Genomic DNA, 23,440 nt, shown 5'->3' on the forward strand with positions numbered 1-23,440 from the left:
ACAACACTGAGAGACTGAACAACAACAACCCCCAGGAAAAAGTTATCCCTAAATTTTTTTCCCTTTTTGTGTCAAGAGCTAATGCCTGTTTATGAGCCAAGGACAGAGCCAAGGGGGCACTCGCCTGGTGGGTTTAGATTCTGACCCTTTTCCAAGGCTTGAATCGGCTGAGAAAGAAAAGAAGAGTTAATGCACCCCAGGGCCTGGAATCAGACACTGCTATTTTAAGACACTTCAAGATTTTGAAATGAATAGCTGAGGATGGAACCAGCGCATGGGGAGGCACCTCTTGTTCCGACTCTTTGGTGCACCATCAGGATGACTGAGGTGCCTGGGTGTTCTGAGGCTCCCTTCTAGCAATAATGCCCCCCTACCCCGGGCTGGCTCCTGCTGCAAGGACACTGCAGCTCCGGGTGTTTGCAGCTGCCCTTCCATGCAAAGATCCCAGCCCACCCTCATCCCCAAGCCACTCGCTCTGCTGGGGCAGCATCACTGACTCTCTCTCACCCCCTCGGACAGGAGACAGACAACTGTGCCAAGCTGCTGGAGTTCCCGTGCCCTCGCCAGCATGCTGGCTAACTGATGACGTGGCAGCTTCATTGGCTGACCGTGTCTATGTGAAGGTATTTTCAGATGCAAAGTGCCCTCTGTGTGTGTGTGTGTGCCTCGCAGGGGGTAGCTGTGTGACGTGGAGGATTTATGAGGTGGCACAGGGGCTGTCAGCTTTTCTGGGGATGACAGATGTCTCAGGGCAGGGTGGGAGGGGTCGGGAGGACCGTGGGGGGCGTGGGGGCCTCTGATCTGACAGCCCCGCCCCATGTGAATCTGTTCCACAGACCCCACCTGAACCCTGGTCTTCCTGCCCTTGACCTTCATGGACTCTTTATATTCTCTCCCTTTTCCTTCCTGCACCGTCTTTTCTCTTCCTCTGATTCCCTCTCCTGTCTCGTCTCCGTTTTTCCCTTGTCATAAGAAGTGTGGTCTGTGGACCAGGAGCAGCAGCATCACTGGGTAGCTTGTTGGAATGGAGAATAACAGGCCCCACCCTGCGTTTTGTTGGGATTCCAGGAACCGTCAAGTTTGGGACATACCATCCAGTCTCTGCTCTCATTTCTTCTTTTCTGCCCTTAACCTCATCACAGTCTTTCTCCTCACCGTCCCACCCTGCCTCTTTGCCTTTTTCGCACTCTCTGTTCTCTCTTATTGTTTCCTCCCTCCCTCTCCTCTTTGCTTCTTGTTCCTTTTTCTTATTTCTGATTTCTTTTATCCATTCATTTATCCACGAACTCACTTATTCTCTCTCTTCCATCTGATTCTCCATGTTTCCTTCTCTATTTCTGTCTCTTGATCCCACCCCTTTCTCCTCTTGTGGCTGAGGCTTAAGAGAAAACACAAAAATTCTTTCCTGCCCTCCTGCCCACTGTCCATCCTCGGTCTCGCCCACCTGGCCATCTTTCCCTTCCTCCAAAGCCCCGGAGCTCTAAGGTGACTTCACGTCCCGCGGGAGATGAGGGGGTGTGGGGAAGCCCGGCCCTCGCCGCAGGGCCCCAGCTGGCAGCCCCCGGCCGTACCTGCAGAGGGTTCTTTGTGCTGATGGCGATTACGTGGTACTTGTAGTAGCAGAGCTCACAGCTCCAGCAGCCGCGCTCGCTGATCCACTTGATGAGGCAAGGCTGGTGCGTGCACTTGACCGAGCCATCGCAGCGGCACGGGCTCAGCAGCTCCCCCTGCAGGGAGAGAGGCGGAGGGTGGTGAGCCAGTGAACCAGTGAGGTTGCTCAGTCGTGTCCTACTCTTTGCGACCCCATGGACTGTAGCCTACCAGGCTCCTCCATCCATGGAATTTTCCAGGCAAGAGTACTGGAGTGGGTTGCCATTTCCTTCTGCAGGGGATCTTCCCAACGCAGGGATCGAACCCAGGTCTCCCACATTACAGGCAGACGCTTTACCTTCTCGGCCACCAGGAAGCCAGACCTCAGCAATGGGGGGAAAGGGTGGGGAGTTTGCCTTCAGAGTTGGTTTGCCCCCCACCCTCCATGTCTCTGGCCAGGCCAGACCACAGACTTGGTTGGGAGGTGGTCTGCGCTCCAGGTTCCCAACTTCAGTGAATTCAACTAACAATTCTGAGCTCCTGGCTCCTACTCGGCACTGCCCAAGTCCTAGGGTTTCTATGAAAATGAGTGAGAAGATCTCCATGGAAGTTCTCTGCCATCCAAAGTGGGTGTCAGCCTAGGTAGATAAAGGTACAGCCAGGGGTCTCAAACCCAAATGCTCTCAGGGGCAGACAGGCCACGCTGTGACTGAAGCCAGCTGGAGGAATGGATTGGATTGGCGGGTTGAAGAGACAGCCATCATCAGCTGCAGATGTGGGAATCTGTGTTCCAAGGAGGCAGGTGTTTATGCAAAATTTCCCTGTAGTCAAATGTCAACAGCAAACCCAAGCTTTGAATACATGTCATGAAGGTCATTTGGCCTAGCTTTGGAGTTCTGGTCCTGAGCCTTTGCATTCTTCTGCAGCACAGCCCATAGAGACCCAGATCCCCTCTGTGAAGCCTCTTGCCCCTGGTCCCAGAACAACAAAAACGTGGGGACCTAGGAGGCTGAGCAGATGCCCCCTCTGAAGGCCTGGGGCCCTCTTGGCATGTCCGTTGGGACAGGCTGGGAGTCATTGGGAAGCCCAGCTTGGGGCAGGCTTCACTAGAAGCAGGGAGGCAAAGACAGTGCCAGAGTTGAAGCTCCTTGTGGACTGCAAGGCTGGACTCAGTCTCTGGAGCCTCCTGTGACCACATGTCACATGACCACACACCACATGACCACAACTGAAGTCTGTGCCCACTCCCTGCTGGTCCTGATGCTGCGGCCCCTGAGGGCCTCCCTCACTCCCTTCTCTCCTCCCCCTCCCTTTCCCCTCTTTCTCCCTCCTCGCTTAGAGCCTGAAATTTCTACCTCCTGACTCCTGTCCACCAGCGCCTTCATTTGCCTTCTCAGGGACTTTAGGAGTGGGTCCCACCCAACTCCCCAACCTCTGTTCCCTTCTGACCTGTCCCAAGGCCCTCTTCCTTACTTCCCACGCCCTTCCTCCCCCAACTCATCTATTTTGAAGGAGATGCCTTCTGCCTCACTCCTGTCAAAGGACCCAGAAGCTGCCAGGCACAGCCCCTTTCCCTAAGCCCCATGCTGGTGTGTTTGCAATATGGCCACTGAAGCCATGTCCCTTTTAATTTGGTGATGGTGGTTTAGTCACCAAGTGGTGTCCAATTCTTTTGTGACTCTATGGACTGTAGCCTGCCAGGCTCTTCTGTCCACGGGGTTTCCCAGGCAAAAATACTGGAGTGGGTTGCCATTTTCTTCTCCAGAGGATCTTCCCGACCCAGGGATCCAATCTTGTGTTGCAGGCGGATTCTTTATCCACTGATCCACCTGGGAATTTGGGGATTTCACTATTTGAGAAACCACATCTTGTTCCCAACTTAGAATAAGCAGGCACAGGAGCTCCTGACCTATTAGACACAGATCTTTATTTGTGTATTTAGTCATGCTCTTTGCTGTAGACTGTAGAAACAGTCCTTTTCTCCCAAGATGCATGGAATCATCTTTCCCTTTCACTTCAACTCCTATCACTCAAAGACTACCCCTAGACCTGGATGAGATCTAGAGTGTCTTTCTGCACCTGGTGTACCTGTTCAATTGCTTTTCTGTCTTCATGATGGTTCCAAAGCCACCTTCTACAGGGAGTCATCCCTGATTTCTCTAGATTGAGTGCAGTGCCTTGATCTCTGAGCACCAGTGCAACCTTCTGAGGCCCTTGGCATGTGCCTATCCACTGCCCCATCAGAGGAGCCCTAGGAGGCAGGGATAGGAGGTTGTTCATCTTTGCATTCATTCTCCCAGTGCCTAGACTACACCCAGCAAGCCTTCAACAGCCTTTGTGTTTGAGCAAGTGAAAACATAATTCAATTGTCTGCTCAGGTTTCCTGCCTGGCCCAGAGGAATGAAGATGAGACTGCCTATTCCATAAGAACAGGAGCCATGTCCATCTTGTTGACCTTGGGACCACAGCACTTCACTCAGTGCCCAGCACTCCACACGTGTATGTATGATGAAGGAACCTGGTGACGGAAATACTCAGGGTGCCACCACCTCATAAAATCCTCTCTGATTCCCCACTCTGCTCCTTTTGTGTTGACAGGTCCCCTCACGGTGGCTGCAGGCCAGGAACCCTCCCATACCCACTGTGAAAGCACTTTCCCATGTGTCTCTGGGTCACTATACCATGACCTCTCACAGCAGCAATATGCATCTTATGTCCATCTTTGCATCCTTAGCACCTAGTGCAGTACGTGAAACAGATACTCTAACTTTTTTTTGTAGCCATGCCACTTGGCGTGTGGGATCTTAGTTCCCTAATCAGGGATCAGATGGAACCCATGACCACTGCAGTGGAAGCATGGAGTTTTGACCACTGGACTGCCAGGGAAGTCCCATACTCCATCCTGCTTTAACAGTGCAGTGTGCACAGAGCTGTTTGATGAATGAAAGGTTTCGCTCCTCTAGGACATGGCCAGCCTCTGGCTCCAGGTACAGTAGGACAGGCAGGAGATGCCCACAATGCCAGGTGCTCACCACACCCATGGAGGCCTCCAGGTCCTCGATAATGAATAGTTGCTGTGTGGCTCTGAGAAAAAAAATAGGAATGGGAGGGGGAGGAGAGGTGCTGAAGGAGGGGCAAAAGCCCTCATTATTCATGGCAGCATCTCCTAGGTTCATTAATTCTAACAGGATGAGCTGGGTTTGATTAATCGGGTTGTTAGGCAGCCATGTCAGTTTGCCAATCAGGTAAGAGACAGTACTTCCGGTCCCTGGCAACGGTGCCAAGCAACAGCGAAGGCTGTTCTCTTTGCTTTCTAACGCGGCAGCCATGAGACAGGGGAGGAAGAGCCGCTGGCCAGGCATAACTAACAAGACCTGGGCTCGCCACCGTGGCTCTGGCTGGGGGACCATCCCTGGGGCCCCTAGTTACCTGGAGAAGAAAGGAGCATGACCTGGCCTGGTCCCAGTGCCTGGCCACAGACCATGAGGCCAAAGGTGTGCCATTTCCCCTGGAGCTCCCAGTCCCCCACACTTTCCCTGGATTGGACAACCCAAAGGTAGAATAGAGGCTTGCTTTGGGTGCTACATACACTAGAAAGCAAGGATATCGAAGCTGTTAGATAAGTTTAACTTTGATGAAGGAAGTGATCCAGGATTTTAGGGAAAAAAAAATCTGCAAAAAAGCTATTTTAACCTTGGCATTCACATAAGTTTTTTACTTTATGATTTGGCATATTTTTACATTGGGGAGGAGGGCCATAATCTCTTTGTGTTTAGGGTTTCTAAGAGGCCTTAATCTGGACCCTGGACTATCTTTGGCTGGTCAACCTGTGCTTCTCCTGGAACAAGAAAGATGTGAATGAGCCAAAGCCAGATGGATTCAGGTTAGACTGAAGGAGAATGTTCTTTACAGTCAACTTTATTACAAGCTAAAATGGTGGAACATGGAAATGGAGGTGATAAACATCTCTCAATATAACAGTGACTCCTATTAAAGAGAAAGGTTAAATGACCAACCCAAGGTCACTCAGCCAGCCAGTGTTGTGGCCAGAATGTGAAGCCAGGTCTTTCTGACATCAGACTCAGCTTCTTACCACACTCTGCTCATCCCCCTCTGTACTCTGGTTCCTGCTGTCCCTTGCACATCTGTGCCCACAGGTCTCTTCTTGTCTGTCCCTCTCTGCTCCAGCACCGGCCTTTTCACCAAGTCTGGAAGGGGCCCGCTCTGGACCGATTTTCTGTCTCTGCATCATCACCCACAGTTCAGCCCTTAATGACTCTTCAGTTGTTTTCTCTAGGCTTCAGGGTGATCCTGCATACCCCACAGGACCAGGCACCTTGGAGTTACACAGTAAAGGTGCATTCATAGGCTGGATGGCCCCAGGGTAAGGCAGAGGATGAACCCCTCCAGCCCAGCTCCTGAGGGTCCGGCCTTTGGGCTGGAGGATTATCACAATCTTGTCTGTAGTGTTCTGCAAACTCCACAGATCAAAGGGGCTCATTAAATGGAAAGGGCACCAGACACTTCCTGGATGATGTGCTCAGAGCTTTGGGGCCCAGAGACCACCCTGGGAATGACTAAGTCAAGAAAAATCAGATCTTCTCTAATCCCCTGCCCCCATGGGACACAGTGTAAGGGAGGGGTGAAGAGCACAGTGTTTGAAAAGCAACCCCTTAGATTTAAATGCATCCGTTTTTCCTTTTTAAATTCTTTTTATTGTGGTAAAAGTCACATAATGTAAAACATACATTGTCACCATGTTTAACTGCACAGTTCAGTGGAACTCAGTATGTTCACATTGCTATGCAAGTCTCATCATTATCACCTTCCTAAACTGAAACTCTGTCCCCATTAAACACTAACTCCCCATACCCTCCAGCCTCCAGCCCCTGGGATCTACCAAAGTACTTTCTGACTGCATGAATTTGACTACTCTACATACCTCATGCGTGTGCATGCTCAGTCGCTTCAGTCGTGTCTGACTCTGGGACCCTACAGACCGTAGCCCACCAGGCTCCTCAGTCTATGGGATTCTCCAGGCAAGAATACTGGAGCGTGTTGCCATGCCCTCCTCTAGGGGATCTTCCTGACCCAGGGACCAAACCTGCATCTCTTACATCTCCTGCACTGGCAGGCAGGTTCCTTATCACTAGTGCCTCCTGGGAAACCCCAAGTGCCTTGTGTAACTGGAGTTGTCAAACAGCATTTGTCTGCACCCAAGTATGTTAGAATGCATTTTTAACTTCATATATGTCCTACAAGCAGATTGTACCTTCTTTTTCCCCGCACCCCTGAGCTATATAGTAGGTTCTCACCAGCCATCTATCTCATATACAGTAGTACATATACACCAATCCCAACCTCCCCAACCCAACCCTCTTCAACACTTACTGGCCATGCAAACTGGACCAAGTCTCTTAACCTGTCTGAGGTTCTCTTTCTTCATTTTTCCATTGCAGGCAACTCTTACCTCCTCAAAGCCTGGCTGTAAGAATGGACTGAGATCATGCAAGCCAGGTGCTGGACACAGAGCCTGGCCCGAGTAAGTCCTCTTATGAAAATATTACAATTTCAACTCGCCTTTCCATAATGACTTTAATTCCATAGGTTTTCTACTACAACTCTATCCTATGCTCCCACAATCAAATAAGTAAACCATGCCTTAAGTACAGGGTCAGCCGAGCCTAGAGGGAGATTCTGATGAAAGAAATGCCTAAGAGTCCACCCCAGTGAAGTGGATTAGGGGTTAGGACACAGGTCTCCCAGCTTCTTGCCCAGGACTGCCCTCTGTGTTACCAGGGGTCACTGAGAGTGTTTGGAGTCCTCCTTTCCTGGGGAGGCTGAACGGAAGGCTGCTTGAATGGGTTAAGTGGGGTTATGCTGGAGGCCGGACAAGGTGATCCATAGCCTGTGGCTGTGGCTGAGCTGGTGGGTGGGGAAGAAAACAGGATGGATTCGCCTCGATGCCAAATGACACAGCAAGCTGCAGGAACAAGACTTCAGTCGTTTCTCCATTCACAGATTTCTTCCTGTTTATTTCTGCCTTGCTTCAGTTTTCCTCCCTTCTCAATCTGAAAGGACTTGCTTCTGGAGTCCTTAGGTTACCTGGTTGCCATGGCAGTTGGCAGGTAAGCCAAAGACTTCCCCTGCCACCCACATGGGCACCAGGCATCCTTGCCACTGAGCAGAAAGAAAAAAAAAAAAAATACAGGCCCAGTGCTGTGCAATAGTTTGCAGTTCTGGGAGACTAGAACAAGGGAAGCAATAGACACAACAGCCTTGGGGTGCAGTTCAGGGACATTTCCCTTTATTGACACTAACATGGTGGTTAAGAGCTTGGACTCTAATCCCAGACAGACTTGAGTATACCCAGGCTTTTATGATCTGTGTGACCCCGGGCAAGTTGCTTAACCTCTCTGGGCCTTCATCAAATATACATGTAGTATGTTCCAAGTTCTATATGAGGTGGCAAGGATTCAGCAGTGAATGTTACTAACCAAAGTTCTCTGGTCAAGAAAGAAAGACATTTTAAAAAGATAAACAAGGGACTTCCCTGGCAGTCCAGTGGTTAAGACTTTGCCTTCCGAGATAGAGGGTGTGAGTTCGATCCCTGGTCGGGGAGTGAAGACCCTATATGTTTTGCAGCCAAAAAACAGAAACATAAAACAGAAGCAGTATTGTAACAAATTCAATAAAAACTTTAAAAATGGTCCACATCAAAACATCTTTTTAAAAATAAATAAATAAGATAAACAAGTAAACTATAAGTACATGGCATGCTGTTATGAGCTATTATGGAGAAAAATAAGCAAGGGAAAGGAAAATGAGATACCAGGGAGGGGACAGGTTGAAATTCTACAAGCGGGGACATTTGACAGAAGACCTGAGGATAATGAGGGAGCAAGCCATGTAGGTGTATGAGACCTGAGCATTCGGGCAGAGAACATCGAGTACAAAGGCTCTGAGGCAGAAGCCTGTTTGCCATGTCCTAGGGACACCAAAGAGCCAGTGTGTTTGGGCTAGAATGAACGGAAAGACTGAGAGTGGATGAAGTCAGAGGTATAATGGGGATCAAGAATGGGGGACAAGCCAGACAAGGCTGGTGGGCTGTTTTAAGGACCTGTCATTTATTGTGAATGGGATGGGAAATCACAAGCGTGTTTTGAGCAGAAGAGAGTGACATGATCTGACAGTATTCAACAGGTTCCTTCTGCCTTCTGTATTGAAAATAGACTGGAAGGAAGTAAGGACCAAGTAAGGAGCCAAGAGGCTATTACAGTAATCCAGGTGAGCAATGATGATGCTTTGAACCAGTAGGGTAGCAGTGGAAGTTCTAAGAAGTGGCTTCTGGATATATTTTTGAAGATACAGATGTTAAGATTTGCTGATGGATTAGGTATGATGGATGAGAGAAGTCAAGGATGATGAAGATCTGAGCAGTGAGGGGTGGAGAGTTGCGTTCAAGTTGAGATGGGAAAGACTGAGGGAGGGGCAGGTTTTGGAGGGTAGATTGGGAGCTCATTCGGGAATGTGTCAATTTTGAGATGCCTGTTAAATATCCAAGTGGGAATGTGATATACATTAGTCTAGAGTTTAGGGAAATGCTCTAGCCTCAGTATATATACTTGAGAGTCACTGGCCCACAGATGGTTTTTAAAGCCACAAGCCCAGGAGTGAGGGCAGGTAGGAAGAGGGAGGGCTACCAGAACTGCTTCCTGCAGGATGTCAAGATGTTGGAGCTTAGAAGATAGGACAGGATCAGTAGAAAAGCCTGAGAAGGAAGGTCAGTGGGCTGAGAGGAGAATGTGATGTTCCAGAAGCCAAAGAAGAAGACAAAGTCTCTCAAGAAAGAGGGAGCCCTGGCAAAAGCTGCTGATGGATCCAGTCGGATGAGAACGTTGGGCAAGTTTTGTCTCAGTTTCTTCTTTTTTAGATAAAGCCAAGCTATGGACTGAGACTGGAGGTGGGGGAGAAGGTATGGAGGTCTGAGAATTGGTTTACAAAGTCACCTGGGAGAGCTTGGGAGTAATTAGAGTAGTAAAATAAAACAGAATTACTGGCGGCACTGAGCATCCATGAAATTGGGGGAAGAGGGTCATAAGAACATATATTTATCACCCTGCCTGGCACACAAGCAGGTCTCAGTAAATGCTAGACTAACATGGAAATAGTTATAATAGGTATTATGGCTGATCTTGTCTCAAAGGCCACCTTCACACCTATGTCAAACACTGATCAATTTCCTCCCTCTCTGCTTTCCTTCCTTCTTTGAATAATATTCCCTTCTTATTAAGAATTCTAGTGTTGTAAACATCTCAAAGTTCTAACAAGATAGACATTATTTCATCTACTACCTCAATAACTTAATGAAGCTAATATCATTTCTCCTGCTTTACTATATGATGATACCCACTCAGAGAGGTTGTTGCTTGCTCAAGAGAAAGGCAAGGTAAAGCTCTGTCTATCAGGCTGCCCATATCCACTGCTTCTCTGCCAGCTCATGTCACCTGCCTCCCATCTCTCCTCCCACCCCAGCAGTCTTGTTCATCATATCCTTACCTTTCCAGCCCTGACAAAAGAGATGGCCTTGCTGGATCCCTATTAATGTATAAATGCAAAGGTGAAAACTCTTCTCCCCTTTGCCCCTCTCCTCTGAACCCCATTCCAGGCAGTGTTCACTGAGTATTAATTGATGTGGTGGTGGTGGTAGGGTGAGTGGGGACATAATGGAATTAACTCACCCCCCCACTTCCTCCTCACACTCCCACCCTTGGCAAGGAGTAGACATTTGTTGAGTCAAAATTAAGAGACAGCACTTTTTGTAAGCATAGAAATGTGTTAGAAGTTTCTCTGAGATGTAGTCTGTATTCACAAGAAAACATTCACTTGCCTTGTAGATGCTCCACTGTGAAGACTCAGAGGACCAAAAGCCTTAAAATCAGAACTCCCCCTCCTGAGTGGAGTGAAACCTGTGTGTATGGTGCAGGGGATGAGGAATGGGCACAGGAATAGGAAAAGTTCACTGAGGCTGTAGAGGAGAATTAGGAGGGATGCCAAAGAAAGGAGACTCCTCCATGTCCATCCTAGATGGCATCTATGATGAAGGACTATTGACAGGGAAGCATAGAACTGCTTTGTATCACTAACTAGATTGCACATATCTGGGGGGAACAGGCTAACAGGATTACCGACTCAATGGACATGAATCTGAGCAAACTCCAGGAGATAGTGAAGGACAGTGAAACCTGGTGTGCTGCATTCCATGGAGTCACAAACAGCTGGACACAACTTATCAACTGAACAGCAAGCTAAGAGGAAGGCTTATCAAAGACACATCCTCCCAACTTATGAGCACAACCAAACTGGTTCATAATATCAACCAACTACACAAAGGGGGAACCCAAGTGGGGAAAGTGAATAGAAGGAAAACCTATAAGTTTCCAGCATCTACTCCATGCAGGACACCGGACAGTGATTTCTTGATTCCACAGAACTGCAAGAGGTCAAAGTATCTTAGATTTGGGATCAAGAAAGATGAGCTATCATGAGACCTTCTCACCAGCCAAGGTTGTGGTGGATAAATCGGAGTAGGGGTGGCTCCTGCCACCCAGGGGGATGAGAAAGCAAGCTCCCTGCTTATCTCTGGGAAGCAGGCTGATCGGCAAGATGACCTTCAAAGATCCCCATGGCCCTGGAATCCAGGATTATACATAGACAAGCTGTTCTGAATTCTCTGCGTGTTGTGTTGGGCATCATATGGACAGAAATTTGTTTTCTGGCTGGAGACCTTTCTGGCTACTCATCCATAGCACTTTTTCATCCATAGCACTTTACTTGCTCCCTTTCCAGCCAGACCAGGCCCAAGCTTCTCACTTCCTCCCTCAATGACACCAAAGCCAAGCCCTCCAACCTCCTCTATCTAATGCCTGATGGTCTGAGGCAGAACTGATGTAATAATAGAAATAAAGTGCACAATAAATGTGATACACTTGAATCATCTCGAAACCACCACCCGCCACTGCACCCTACCCCCCGCCCTGTCCATGGAAAAACTGTCTCCCACAAAACTGGTCCTTGGAGCCTAAAAGGTTGGGGGCCACTGCTTTAGGAGACTAACAGAGTGTGAACACTGGTAAACAGGGAATCATTGTAAGATAATTCGATTTTAAAAAGAAAACTCTATTACTAAGTAGAAAAAGAAGACTTAAGGCCTTAATGAGCTCTAGTTATCTACACTAAATTCAATTAACCACATAAATATTTCCAGTTCTCTCATACCAGCAACTTACTTTCACAAACACAACACTATACACACACATACACACACACACACACACACACACACAAACATATAATCTGCTTTCCTCTTCATGGAAGATTTTTCAGCCTTCCTGCTCATCAGTTCAAAAAAAGGGTTACAAAAAGAGACATAGGAAACAAACACACAAGCCCAACCAAACCCCCCAAACCATGTTTTTCTATTCATGATAATTTTTTTATTCCTGCACTGCTTTTCTCCCTATAATTTAACTGGAATAAGACAAATGTACCTATTCCCTCTAACTGCCTTTGAATTTACTCAACTGATACCAGAAAGAAGAACTTAACCTCACAATAATTGAATTTAAATAACATCTGATTCCATAAAGTCAAACATGATCTGCATAATAAACAAACCAAGCCCCACAAGGGCTGGCAGAAAGAAAGAAGGTCATACTTTATGTGGATATTCATAATCGTATCTGTATTTCTAATAACCTACATGTGCCATATACTGTCTGTGTGTCTTTCTGTACCACTTTCCATCACCACTGTTAACAAGTAGCTAAAGTTAAAGGTTGATTCGCCCTCAGTCCTTTGCCTGACTTAATAGAAAAGCATAACTTTGATAAACCTCACTGGCCATAATTGGGTTGTTTGCATATAGCAGAGGGCTGGGCCCGTTTCCAAGGTTCCAGGCCAGTAGGCTGAAATTTCAGAGATTCCAGGTCACCGTGTTCTCTTTCTTTCCCACAAGTCAGGCCAAGCCAAGGGCACAAGTCAATGACAAGTTGAAGGGCAATTACTCAGTGACCTCCTGGGGTCAGCCCTCCACAGTCCCTGTGCACAGGCAGAAGGATGCCCAGCCTCAGTGGTGCAAAATGCTCATGTAGTTGAAGGTGTTGTGGTGAAATTCTACAGAAATTCTTTTCCAGTCACAGTGAATGAAAATAAAAGTGTTCGTCACTCAGTCATGTCCAACTCTTTGCAACCCCATGAACTGTAGCCCGTCAGGCTCCTCTGTCCATGGGATTCTCCAGGCAAGAATAATGGAGTGAGTTGCCATTTCCTTCTCCAGGGGCTCTTCCCAGTCCAGGGTTCGAACCCTCATCTCCTGCATTGCAAGCAGATTCTTTATTGTCTGAGCCACCAGGGAAGCCGCAGTAATTGATATATGATTTGATGTGTTTAGGGGATACAGCAGAGGTTACAAGTGTAAACAAGCTGTGATGATGTGTCATGCTTCACAGATGCTCTGAATCATGGCCCCAGACACTTAGAATCTTGTGTATGGCTGACTCTAACAAAGCAAAAATGTAGGGTCTTTCCTCGGGCACTCTTTCCAGCTCTACCACCCTCTGACATGGGTTTCAGCTAAGCCTTGATCCCTTGGTTCTCTGAATTTCACACACAGAAGAATCACCTGGAAAGCTTATGTGTTCAGATTCCCAAGCTTTGACTGCAGAGATTCTGATTTCATGCAGACCCATCCCCCTCTCTTGAAGCAAGGTTGGCTAAGACTCATTTGTGAAGCTCTGGACTAGATACTCTTTAGCAAACCTTCTGTCTCCTACATCACTCTGAGGCTTTTAGATGAAAATAAAGGAGGAAAATAAATACCGATCGCTAAAACTTACTGAGCACTTACTATGTGCCAACCCCTGTATGTAAGCTGTGACTGCTAGGTTCAAATCCTGGTTCTGCCACTTTGGATGTTGTGCAAGATACCCACCTGCTCTGAGCCACAGTCCTTCATCTACATCGTCCTACTTTATTTCAGCTGCTGTGTCTGCCCCTCTTACTAACTCACACAAATATGCGCCAGGGGCCAGGTTTGTTCTAAGCACTTGGCATGCATGAGGTAGTTGAGCCTGGCTGCTCGGGCCCGTGGACCAGACTGACTGGTCTGCCACTGATCACCCATGAGACCCTGGCGAGTCTGCTCAGAAGTAAAGGGAGACCAAAGATACTTCCAGCTCCCCGGAGTGTCATGAGGATTAAATGAGATAGTGCACAGTGAGGAGCACATGGAACCCTGCCTGACACATAGCGAGAGCTCTTCATAGATCATTCTATGCTGTCGCTCGTGTGCCCATCAATCCTTCCTAAATCTCTTCACACCCTAACCAAAGGAGTGAGGCAGAAAATTCTGCCCTCTTGCCCTGTGGATGAGGGGTCTCTGTATTTGCTGCACTTTACCACCTTGTAAATGAAACTCATCAGTCTGAAGCCTGTGAGCACTTAAAACTGCCTGGGAGCCTGGATAATGAGTATAGGTAATAAGAGTGTGATGAAGGCCAGGGTCCCCGGGGCTGCTCACTGCCCTGTTATTACAGGGAGAGGGAAGGACAGAACAGACGTCCCAGCTCGCCATCCGCCCGCATGTCTCAGTGTTTCTGTCCCTCCCCGAGTCTTCTTCCCTCATGCGCACGTGTGTCTACCTCCTGATATGGGGTCAAGAAAAGGTCTTAAGCCATGAGTGTTTGCAGCTACCACTCCTATCTCAGGTAAGGCCGTGCATTTCTGTGTTCATGGAGCCAACTGGGAGCTTTGCGATGCCCTTGAAAGTGCAGAGAAAGGAGAGCAGAGTGGCCATGTGTAATAGAGAGCTTAGCAGGGAAAGGGAAGTTTAAGGGGGAAAGGACATTTTTGCCCTATGATTTCCTTTGCTTGCTTTTTAAAGAGGCTGCAGTAAATATCAACACGCTGTTCGATTCTTTCTCTGTATAGGACTTGTATCTCTCCTTCATGATGAACTATGTTCAGATTCCACTCCATTTAGACTGAAAAATCTGAAGCATCAGAGATGGCAGTGGCTTTTCCTAGGGTGGTGCAGTGGGACAACACTGAAAAAGGAGAAAGAAAATAAAAGGATGGGCCCCTTCCTCTCTGGGTTCAGAGCTTCCAAGAGTCTGCCCTACATTTCTGCGATATTGATGCCTCTCACCGGGTGATACCCACTCCAGAGTCTGCTGAAAGTTCAGCCCGGTTCTTTTCACACCTCTCAAGGAAGCGTGCTATTCCTGAAGTGTTGGCTCCAGTTCCCCGTCAGGAATAAGCCTGCTAAGGAGAGCTGGAATTACTATGGCGTGCGAATAGACGCCGGTCTGTTGACTCCAAGCTTCTGCTAAGCGGCTCCAAGTGGTTGTAGCTTCTGTCATCTTGGCAATTTGACTTTTTGTTTGAAAGAATTCCGTGTTCTTTGCTTCTGGAGCTGGGAAGTAGGCACTGGTCTTCAAAGACCACCTCTTCATCCTCTAGCCTCTGCTCAGAACGTCTGTCAAGGGGTCCCTGACAGATGGGGTGCTCCTGTTAGAGACAACGCTGGGAAGGGGGACCCCAGAGTCTCCCGGGCTTACCTGTGTTTCCAGTTTTCCCTTTCAGATCTGTACAATGAAGACCAATGCAGGGAAAGGCCAAAGCTCACGGAAGAGCCTAAGCTTCTACACTTAAAGCTTGGGGGATATTTATGGGCCAGCAGTGCTTCCCTCCAGAAGATGGTGACTGTAGCCCACAGTCTCCTTTTAGGGGCCATCCAGTGGCCTCGGTCAAGCCCTGGCTCTCTGACACCTCCCCAGGGACACCCACACTAGGACTCGCTTCCTCAGCCCTACCCAGATTCTCAGCCTTTGCTGTGGTGTTTAAGCCTGTATTTCACTTAATTAATTATTAATTTTGTAAAATATGACTTCCTTTTGTTTGCCTGTAACCTCTTTCAGGTGACAAGGTGGTTAAGCAAGAAATCAAGATGTTTCCAAACAACTGTTTTCTGGGATTTGGCAACTCAGTCCCTGTTCTCACTCCCTTTAGACTTCATGATTGTTTAAAGCTTTATTCATCTTCCCTCCAGCAGTGGTCCATGCACACTGAAAAAAGATCTATTTCTGCCAATGTAGGAGATGCAAGAGATGTGGGTTCAATCCCTGGGTTAGGAAGACCGTCTGGTATACGAAATGACAACCCACTCCAGTATTCTTGCCTGGGAAATCCCATGGACAAAAGAGCTTGGCAGACTACAGTTCAGGGAGTTGCAAAGAGTCAAACACAATTGGGCACACACACACACACACACACGTTGGGACTTCCCTGGTTGTCCAGTGGTTAAGACTCCATGCTTCCATTGTAGAGAGCATGGATTTGACCCCTGATCAGGGAACTAAGATCCCACATGCCTCAAAGCCAAGAAATAAATGAACAAACAAATAAATCTTTTTAAAAAAAATCTATTCTTGAGTCCTATTCTCATATCATGCATCATTTCAGCCTTTTGTTTTTCTAGACCTTCACCATCGGTTAGATTTTAAAGTTACGTTTCCTTGCTACATCCAAGACAGCCAAGGATCTACATGTCCGGAGACTGGGAGAGCAAAGACTCTATCTTAAAAATAAGTAGAGATTTATAATAACTCAGACATTTCTTCATAACTATACCCCTCCTACACTTGCACACATAATTTTCCCCAAATCAGGAACATAATTTAGAGCTAGTTTTTAACTTGTATTTTCTCATTTACACCATGTCATGAAAATTTCCTCACGGTGATCCTTGATTTCATGGCTCATATCCATAATTATTTCCTTAGAAGACAAGTCTGGATTGGAACCACTCATTCAAAGGGTGTGGACATTATTAAGGCTCTTAATACATCCTGGAGGCCAAACCGGCCTTCAGCAAAACGGTGCCGGTTTCCATCCGTACCTGCTGCTATTGGCCTGTGTTTAAAGTCTTGTCCTTTCTCCACATTCTCACGAACGATTATCAGTAGTGCCATGACTGTGACCCTGAGAAGGAAAGCTCAGAAATGCAGATGGTCTGTTCCTCTCCACCTTTCTTTCTACTGGAGGGAAAGCACAGGAGGTGGCTTCAGAATGGGGCTGAGTCAGGAATTTACAGCGTTACCACCACCCAATGCAGTCTTAGGAGAGCGCCTCAGCTGTGAAAGAGAACCAGGGGCACGTAGCTAGCTGAAGGCTGCAGAATCTTAGCCTGGGCATTGTGGGGTGTTCCTTCTCCAGCAAACTGGTGGATGATATGGATGACTCAGAGTCTTCTGGTCAAGAGTCTCAGCATAGCCCAGTCTCTGAGATGGCAGACTATAAGGTTAAGGTACCCGGGGCTGTAGGACCCCACACTCACACTTTGCAGCTGGATCATTGCCCACCACTTCTCTTTGAGGTTCCTAAATATAAGAATGCTGCACGGGTCCCAGTAACACCCTTGTGTGACTGGGCAACTTTGTCGTTAAAGATGTATCAAAATCCAACCTGCATTTTCCCTGCTACGATATCAGCCTTTTCCTATCTTTTCTTGCATGTGCTTTAAAATCAAACAACTTTCTGACTGTGCCATTTATTAACTATATCAGTTAATTAGGCTGCTAACTATGCTCCTGCATATATATTAAATTAATGACTTAAAATATAGCCTTTTATTACTTTTCACAAGTCTGTAAGTTGGCTGAATCATTCTGCTGATTTGGTTTGGCTGGTCCTGGCTGGGCTCCCTCATGCATCTTGGAGTTGGCTGGAGTCTAACTGATCTAGGATGGATGGTCCACCTCTGCTTGTATGTTTCTTATCATCCAGTAGGATCGCTCAGGCTTGCTCACGTGATGGGGGGATAGTACCCACCACAAAAGAGGACAAGCAAGCCCTGATGCACAAGCACTTTTAAAACCTCTGCTTACATCAAATTTACTAACGTTCCACCGGTCAAAGCAAGTCGTGTGCCTATTTCAGAGTCAATGTGAGCAGGCACTACCAAAAGAAAATGACTACAGGCAAGCATACAGATCTAGGGCCATTAGTACAATCAATTTATCGCATTAACTCTGTGACCTTGGACAATTTTCTTAACCTCTCTGAGCCCTAAGGACCATCACCTGTAAAAATGGAGTTTTTGAAGGATTCCACGCTATATGTAAAATGTCTGGCACATACTTAACTTCCACTATGTATTAATTTCCTTCTCCTTTCCACCATTTGGACTTTCTCTTTTTTCTTAAATATATTATTTATATGCATTACCTTCCACATTCAAAGCTTCAGCATGATGACACTAAACATTCTACCTGAGGCTCTTGTTGAACTTTGCCAACTCCTAACCTGTGCCCAAGAGAGGAGGCTCTCAATTAATTCCAGTGGTTGGGAATTGAGATACAAAGGGACTCAAGGAGTCTCCCCCTTCTTCTTCTTCCTGGGACTGTGCTGCTGAGAGATGATCTCTGGCTCTCTGATCCAGCTCCACTACCAAGAAGGAAATAGAATGGGTTAACATGTTTGTAGTAACTGATGACTGAATAGAGGCAATGGGATGGGGAACCTCCATTTCCTAATTTAAAGGTGGCCTTGGGGGTAGGATAAGTATCCTGGCCTCCCCTTAGCTAATCGGGCTCCAGAAGAGACATTAATTGCAGCCAGTCCATCCTGCTGGGGAGACCCAAGGCTGCCAGCTCCCTTGCTGGGGACGGAATAGAATTTTAATTGGCTGTGAAAGCATCGTGGCAGGAGGTGCATGAAACAGTTGATCCTCTCCCCCAAAGCAGGTGAGAGAGGCTTCAAGGGAAAGGCCCTGAGGAGGTGCATTGGCAGCAAAGACCTCACCCTCAGAGGCCATCCCGGCTGTAACACCACTGTCCCAGCACCAGGCCTGGACTCCAGCCAAGGTCAAGGACTCTCACAGTGTACTTGGAGTGGTCAGCACAGGAGCACCAAGCCCACAGACCTCCTCATCTCTGTACTTCCCCTGACTTTCATGAGAGAAGCACTTCGTACTTACTGTTAGTGTATCACCAAGAAAACCAGTATTGCCCACCTTAGACAGCACTCCAAATATAAGCTTAGAAGTGGAAGTGTTAGTCTCTGTCGTGTCTGACTCTTTGCAACCCCATGGACTGTAACCCACCAGGCTCCTCTGTCCACGAAATTTTCCAGACAAGATACTGGAGTGGGTTGCCATTTCCTTCTCCAGGGGCTCTTCCCCACCCAGGGATAGAACTGATTCCAGGCAGATTCTTTACCATCTGAGCCACTCAGTTCAGTTCAGTCGCTCAGTCGTGTCCGGCTCTTTGCGACCCCATGAATCGCAGCACGCCAGGCCTCCCTGTCTATCACCAACTCCCGGAGTTCACCCAGACTCATGTCCATCGAGTCAGTGATGCCATCCAGCCATCTCATCCTCTGTCGTCCCCTTCTCCTCCTGCCCCCAATCCCTCCCAGCATCAGAGTCTTTTCCAATGAGTCAGCTCTGAGCCACTAGGGAAGCCCAGATAAAAGTTTACCCACCCCCAGTCTGAGTGTGTCCACTTGTCTCCGTGTGGTTTGTGGCAATGGCACAGCATTCCTATACGAGCCTTTCAGAGTAATGTTAGTATTTTTTCACTTAAATAAATCAACATGAGAATGTTGGGGAGGACAGCTTTGGTGGCAATGCGTGTGCTCTTTCTTTCATGGCAATTCCTACAACACACCTATGGGATGACATGTGGAGGTCAGGGGTGTGACTACGAAAAACAAAACAGTGTCAGTTTATTAGTATAGATGCACACGGATGCAGGGTATGGTTTAGGGGACTTCGGGGTAAGTTATTTAACCTCCCTGTACCTTACTTTCTTCATCACTAAAATGAGGGCAATAGTAGTACTTATCTACTTTCCCTGTTGGAAAGAATAATCAGATTTAAATGCTCAGAGATTCAATAAAAGTGTTTTCATGATTACTTTTAGTGAAAGGGAGGTGGAGCTAGTCATTGACCCACTTGCGCTCTGTCGACCTAGTGGTATAATGAACTTGTTGGTGAAAAGCAAAGCAGAAAAGCAAAAAAAATACACAAGCAAAATCAGAGCTTTCAGAAAACAATTTTGTGAGACAAGAAGTTGACAGAAATGCAGAATTTTGGGGAAACTATGCTGCATTAATACTTTAAAATGTAAAGGAATAAACATCACTTATAACTGCTATACAGTTTTATTGTGTATTTTGATTTTTGTTATCAAATTTTTATTGAAAGTTTATCACAGATTCAGTTATGGAGGAGAGATGCATTGAAGGAAACTGTTGAAAATGGAAATCTATAATTTATTAGGAAATGAGGACAGGCTTCTAGTTTCCAACTGACAAACACACAATTCAGTTTCTACTCTCACTCCCCTCCCCTCTATTCACGCCTCCTATCTCTTCATTGGGAAATAAGGCATTTTTCTGATTTAAGCTCAGAACATAGGGTTCCCTGGTGGTTCAGATGGTAAAGAGTCTGCCTACAGTGCAGGAGACTTGGGTTTGATCCCTGGGTTGGAAAGATCCTCTGGAGAAGGAAATGGCAACCCACTCCAGTATTCTTGCCTGAAAAATCCCATGGATGTAGGAGACTGGTGGGCTACAGTCCATGGGGTCGCACAGAGTCAGACGGACATGACTGAGTAACTTCATTTTACTTTCATAAGAATGAAAATAGAATAAAAGAGATGACTAACACACAGCATCCTCTCTGAAACAGTGAGAACTTCATCTCCTTAAAGAGCATATGAGAGTCCTCGACTTTTGGGGGAAAGAACTGGAGGAAGATGGCGTTGATTTGAGAAGGTAGAACAGGCTCTTGGAAATAGTCATTTCCACCTCCAAACCTGGTCCCCAGATCACAACTCGTGTCTGGACTCCTGTACCTGATCTCTCCCAACTTGGATCACTGATGGTTTGGGAGATCAGCAGGACAGCCACTTAAAGAAGTGACTGGTTGCACAAATCAGCTCACCCCTTCCAGGGACACTTCTTCTCACTTTTCTTACAGCTGCCATATGTTGGCAGAGTCTCCGGATACTGAGCATGTTCTTTCTCTGGTATCCAAGGTACGGAAAAGCATGGCTAGGCTACTTACCTGTGAGTATAGTTACAGACAGCAGGCAAGCTAGTGCCCCAGAGGGTACTAATGCCCAAATTGGGTGCATCCCTATTGGTGGAAGAGATGAATAAGACGCTCTGGGATGAAAGTTTGGCTTTGGGTCCTGGCCCCTCCTCTTGCTGCTCTTTGTAACTGAAGTAAGTGCACTCCCTGGGCAGATGGAGAGGAATACTGGGAGTGGCAACCCTGATCACTGGTAGCTCCATGGCCATCTCAAAATCCTGAAGCAGAGAATCCAGAGACAGCCACTGATGGCTGTGCGTCTGTAACGCAACAGAGGGAGAGACGTGTAGCCATGGAAATCCTCAGGGCACTGCATTGATCTGCTCCCTAGAGTGGAGAAGGATAGATTTCTATCGCTTTGACCCAAATTGTTTTTAAAGAGGATCTGATTCACTTCTTCATGGCCCATGTCATTCAGCAAGCTTCTTGTCTTTCTTTTGTCTGGCTTCTCAGCTACATAAGATCCTAGAACAAGCCCCATTGACGTGGGGACATAAGCACTCTAGGCATTGAAAAGGAGTGTCCTCCACTGTAAATATAAATCAGCTTTCTGATCTCTATCTTGGTTTTTTACAAGTCTTCTTGGCCCAAATTATGTCTTTTCAGAACATAATCACCCAGAGCAAAAGGTTGTTATATGAAGGTACTAGACTTTCCTCAGCCCAGTCTTGTAGGGGAGTGGGGAGTTGGGAGAGCCCCTCCCCTCCTCTTTCAGAACCTTCATCTGACAAAAGAGATGAATTATTCCTGAAATGTATATTGTGCAAGGCAAATGTTTATTTTTGTTTTTATTCTGTTGTTTATGTCTTTGATTTTTAAATTCTCATCAGCCAAGTCTGTCTTAGACTGTAGGACAGTGTGGAAAACATTCGTAGACTCCATGGAAACCATTCCACTCAGCAAGCAAGAGTGCTGTATGTGCCACTTGTAGTCCTTCACCAGCCTCTCAATGACTGGGAGCTTACTATCTCACCCATGGTGTCCGCCCATTGCATTTTTTAATCAACTTTGCATTTGATTATGATATCATATGATGGCAGAATGAGCCATCACTTTTTTTAATTTTTAAATTTTATGTTGGAGGATAATTGCTGTACAGTGTTGCATTGGTTTCTGCCATTCAACAACAATGTTCCTGTGGTCACGGTGCCTTTTCCTTCACCTCTGCAACAATTTCCCCTTACCGGTCCCACCTCCCTCTTCTGCAGTAAAACCCCATCCTTATTCACCATGAGCATCACCTTTCTTGCCCTGACTCTTTCCCTCAGAGAAAAATGCCACAGGCAAGGAAAATGGAGGAGAAGCAGAGAAGAATAGGGCAACGTAGACTGAAATAACCAGACTGGGAGATTGCATGTTTAGTCGCTCGGTTGTGTCTGACTCTTTGGGAACCCATGGATTGCAGCCTGCCAGGTTCCTCTGTCCAGCCTGGGAGGCTCCTCTGTCTAGGCTGCCAGGCTCCTCTGTCCATGGGGATTCTTCGGGCATGAATACTGGAGTGGTTGCCATTTCCTTCTCCAGGGGATCTTCCCAACCCAGAGACAGAACCCATATCACCTGTGTCTCCTGTATTGCAAGCTGAGCCAGCAGGAAAGCACTGGAAATTAGGAGCTGCTAAAAGATTCACAAAGGAATGGATGCATAGGCTCTTTATGGCCCCAGCCAAGCCAGCAAATATCCACATATAGAATCAAATTCTATGAGAAAGAGCTTCATTCCATGAATCTTTGGCCTATCACCTCTCAACCCAGAATTATCATAGACCCATATGAAAACTGAGCGACTTGTGCTGGGGGGTTGCCCTACATGGTGCAGTCATGTGGAAGGAATCAAGGGCTGGGCACTGCCAAACATCTCCCTATACTCATCCCTTTTCCTCTTGCCTTAATCCCTCCCAGGAATGGCACAGTGTAAGTCCTAGGGAATGAAGAGACAGGGAGACAATGCCATCTTATTCTGGCATCCTCTGTATCCAAATACTCCTTTCATCCCAACACATCTGCTCAAACACATCCCACTGTTTTTTCACCTAAACACTTTTCATGATTGTCATCATTGTTATAGACATTGTAAAGATGGTTTTGATTTCACCATTGGCACCCCAAGGACATTTTGCTTCTGCATTTATGAATGCACAGTTTTTAAAAATTATTTATTTTTAATTGGAGGATAATTGCTTTACAGTATCGTGCTGGTTTCTGCCATATATGAATATGAATCAACCATAGATACATGCACATCCCCTCCCTTTTTAACATCCTTCCCACCTCCCACCCCATCCCACCCCTCTCCGTTGTCACAGAGCATCACATATGAGCTCCCTGTATCATAAAGCAAATTTCCACTGGTTACCTAGTTATCCATATGGTAATGTACATGTTTCCAAGCTACTCTCTCAATTCATCTTGCCCTCTCCTTCCCCCACTGTGTCCACAAGCCTGTTCTCTATGTCTGTGCCTCCATTGCTTCCCTGCAGATAGATTCATTAGTACCATCTTTCTAAATTCCATATATATGCATTAATATATGATAATAAATGCACAGTTTTAATGAGAGATGTATATGCATCGATAAACTCTTTGAAAATGTGTTTTCCAAAGAGAAGTCCATTTAATTTTTGATTAATCTTTTTAAATATAGAACAGTTAAACTGTTTCCACTTTTTTATCATTTAATGTTATTGAGACTTTT

General features: G+C 46.8%; 1 protein-coding gene across 1 annotated transcript in view; it reads right to left on the reverse strand.

The window, feature by feature from the left end:
• MARCHF4 (membrane associated ring-CH-type finger 4) overlaps positions 1–23,440 on the reverse strand; it is a 114,936-nt gene that overhangs the window by 26,143 nt on the left and 65,353 nt on the right. Inside the window, exon 2 of the mRNA XM_055574791.1 lies at positions 1,572–1,727. Within this exon, the coding sequence (XP_055430766.1) occupies positions 1,572–1,727 (156 nt within the window). The remainder of the gene's footprint in view (positions 1–1,571; positions 1,728–23,440) is intronic.

The sequence above is a fragment of the Bubalus kerabau genome, chromosome 3 (genome assembly GCF_029407905.1).
Source record: "Bubalus kerabau isolate K-KA32 ecotype Philippines breed swamp buffalo chromosome 3, PCC_UOA_SB_1v2, whole genome shotgun sequence".
NCBI lineage: Eukaryota > Metazoa > Chordata > Mammalia > Artiodactyla > Bovidae > Bubalus > Bubalus kerabau.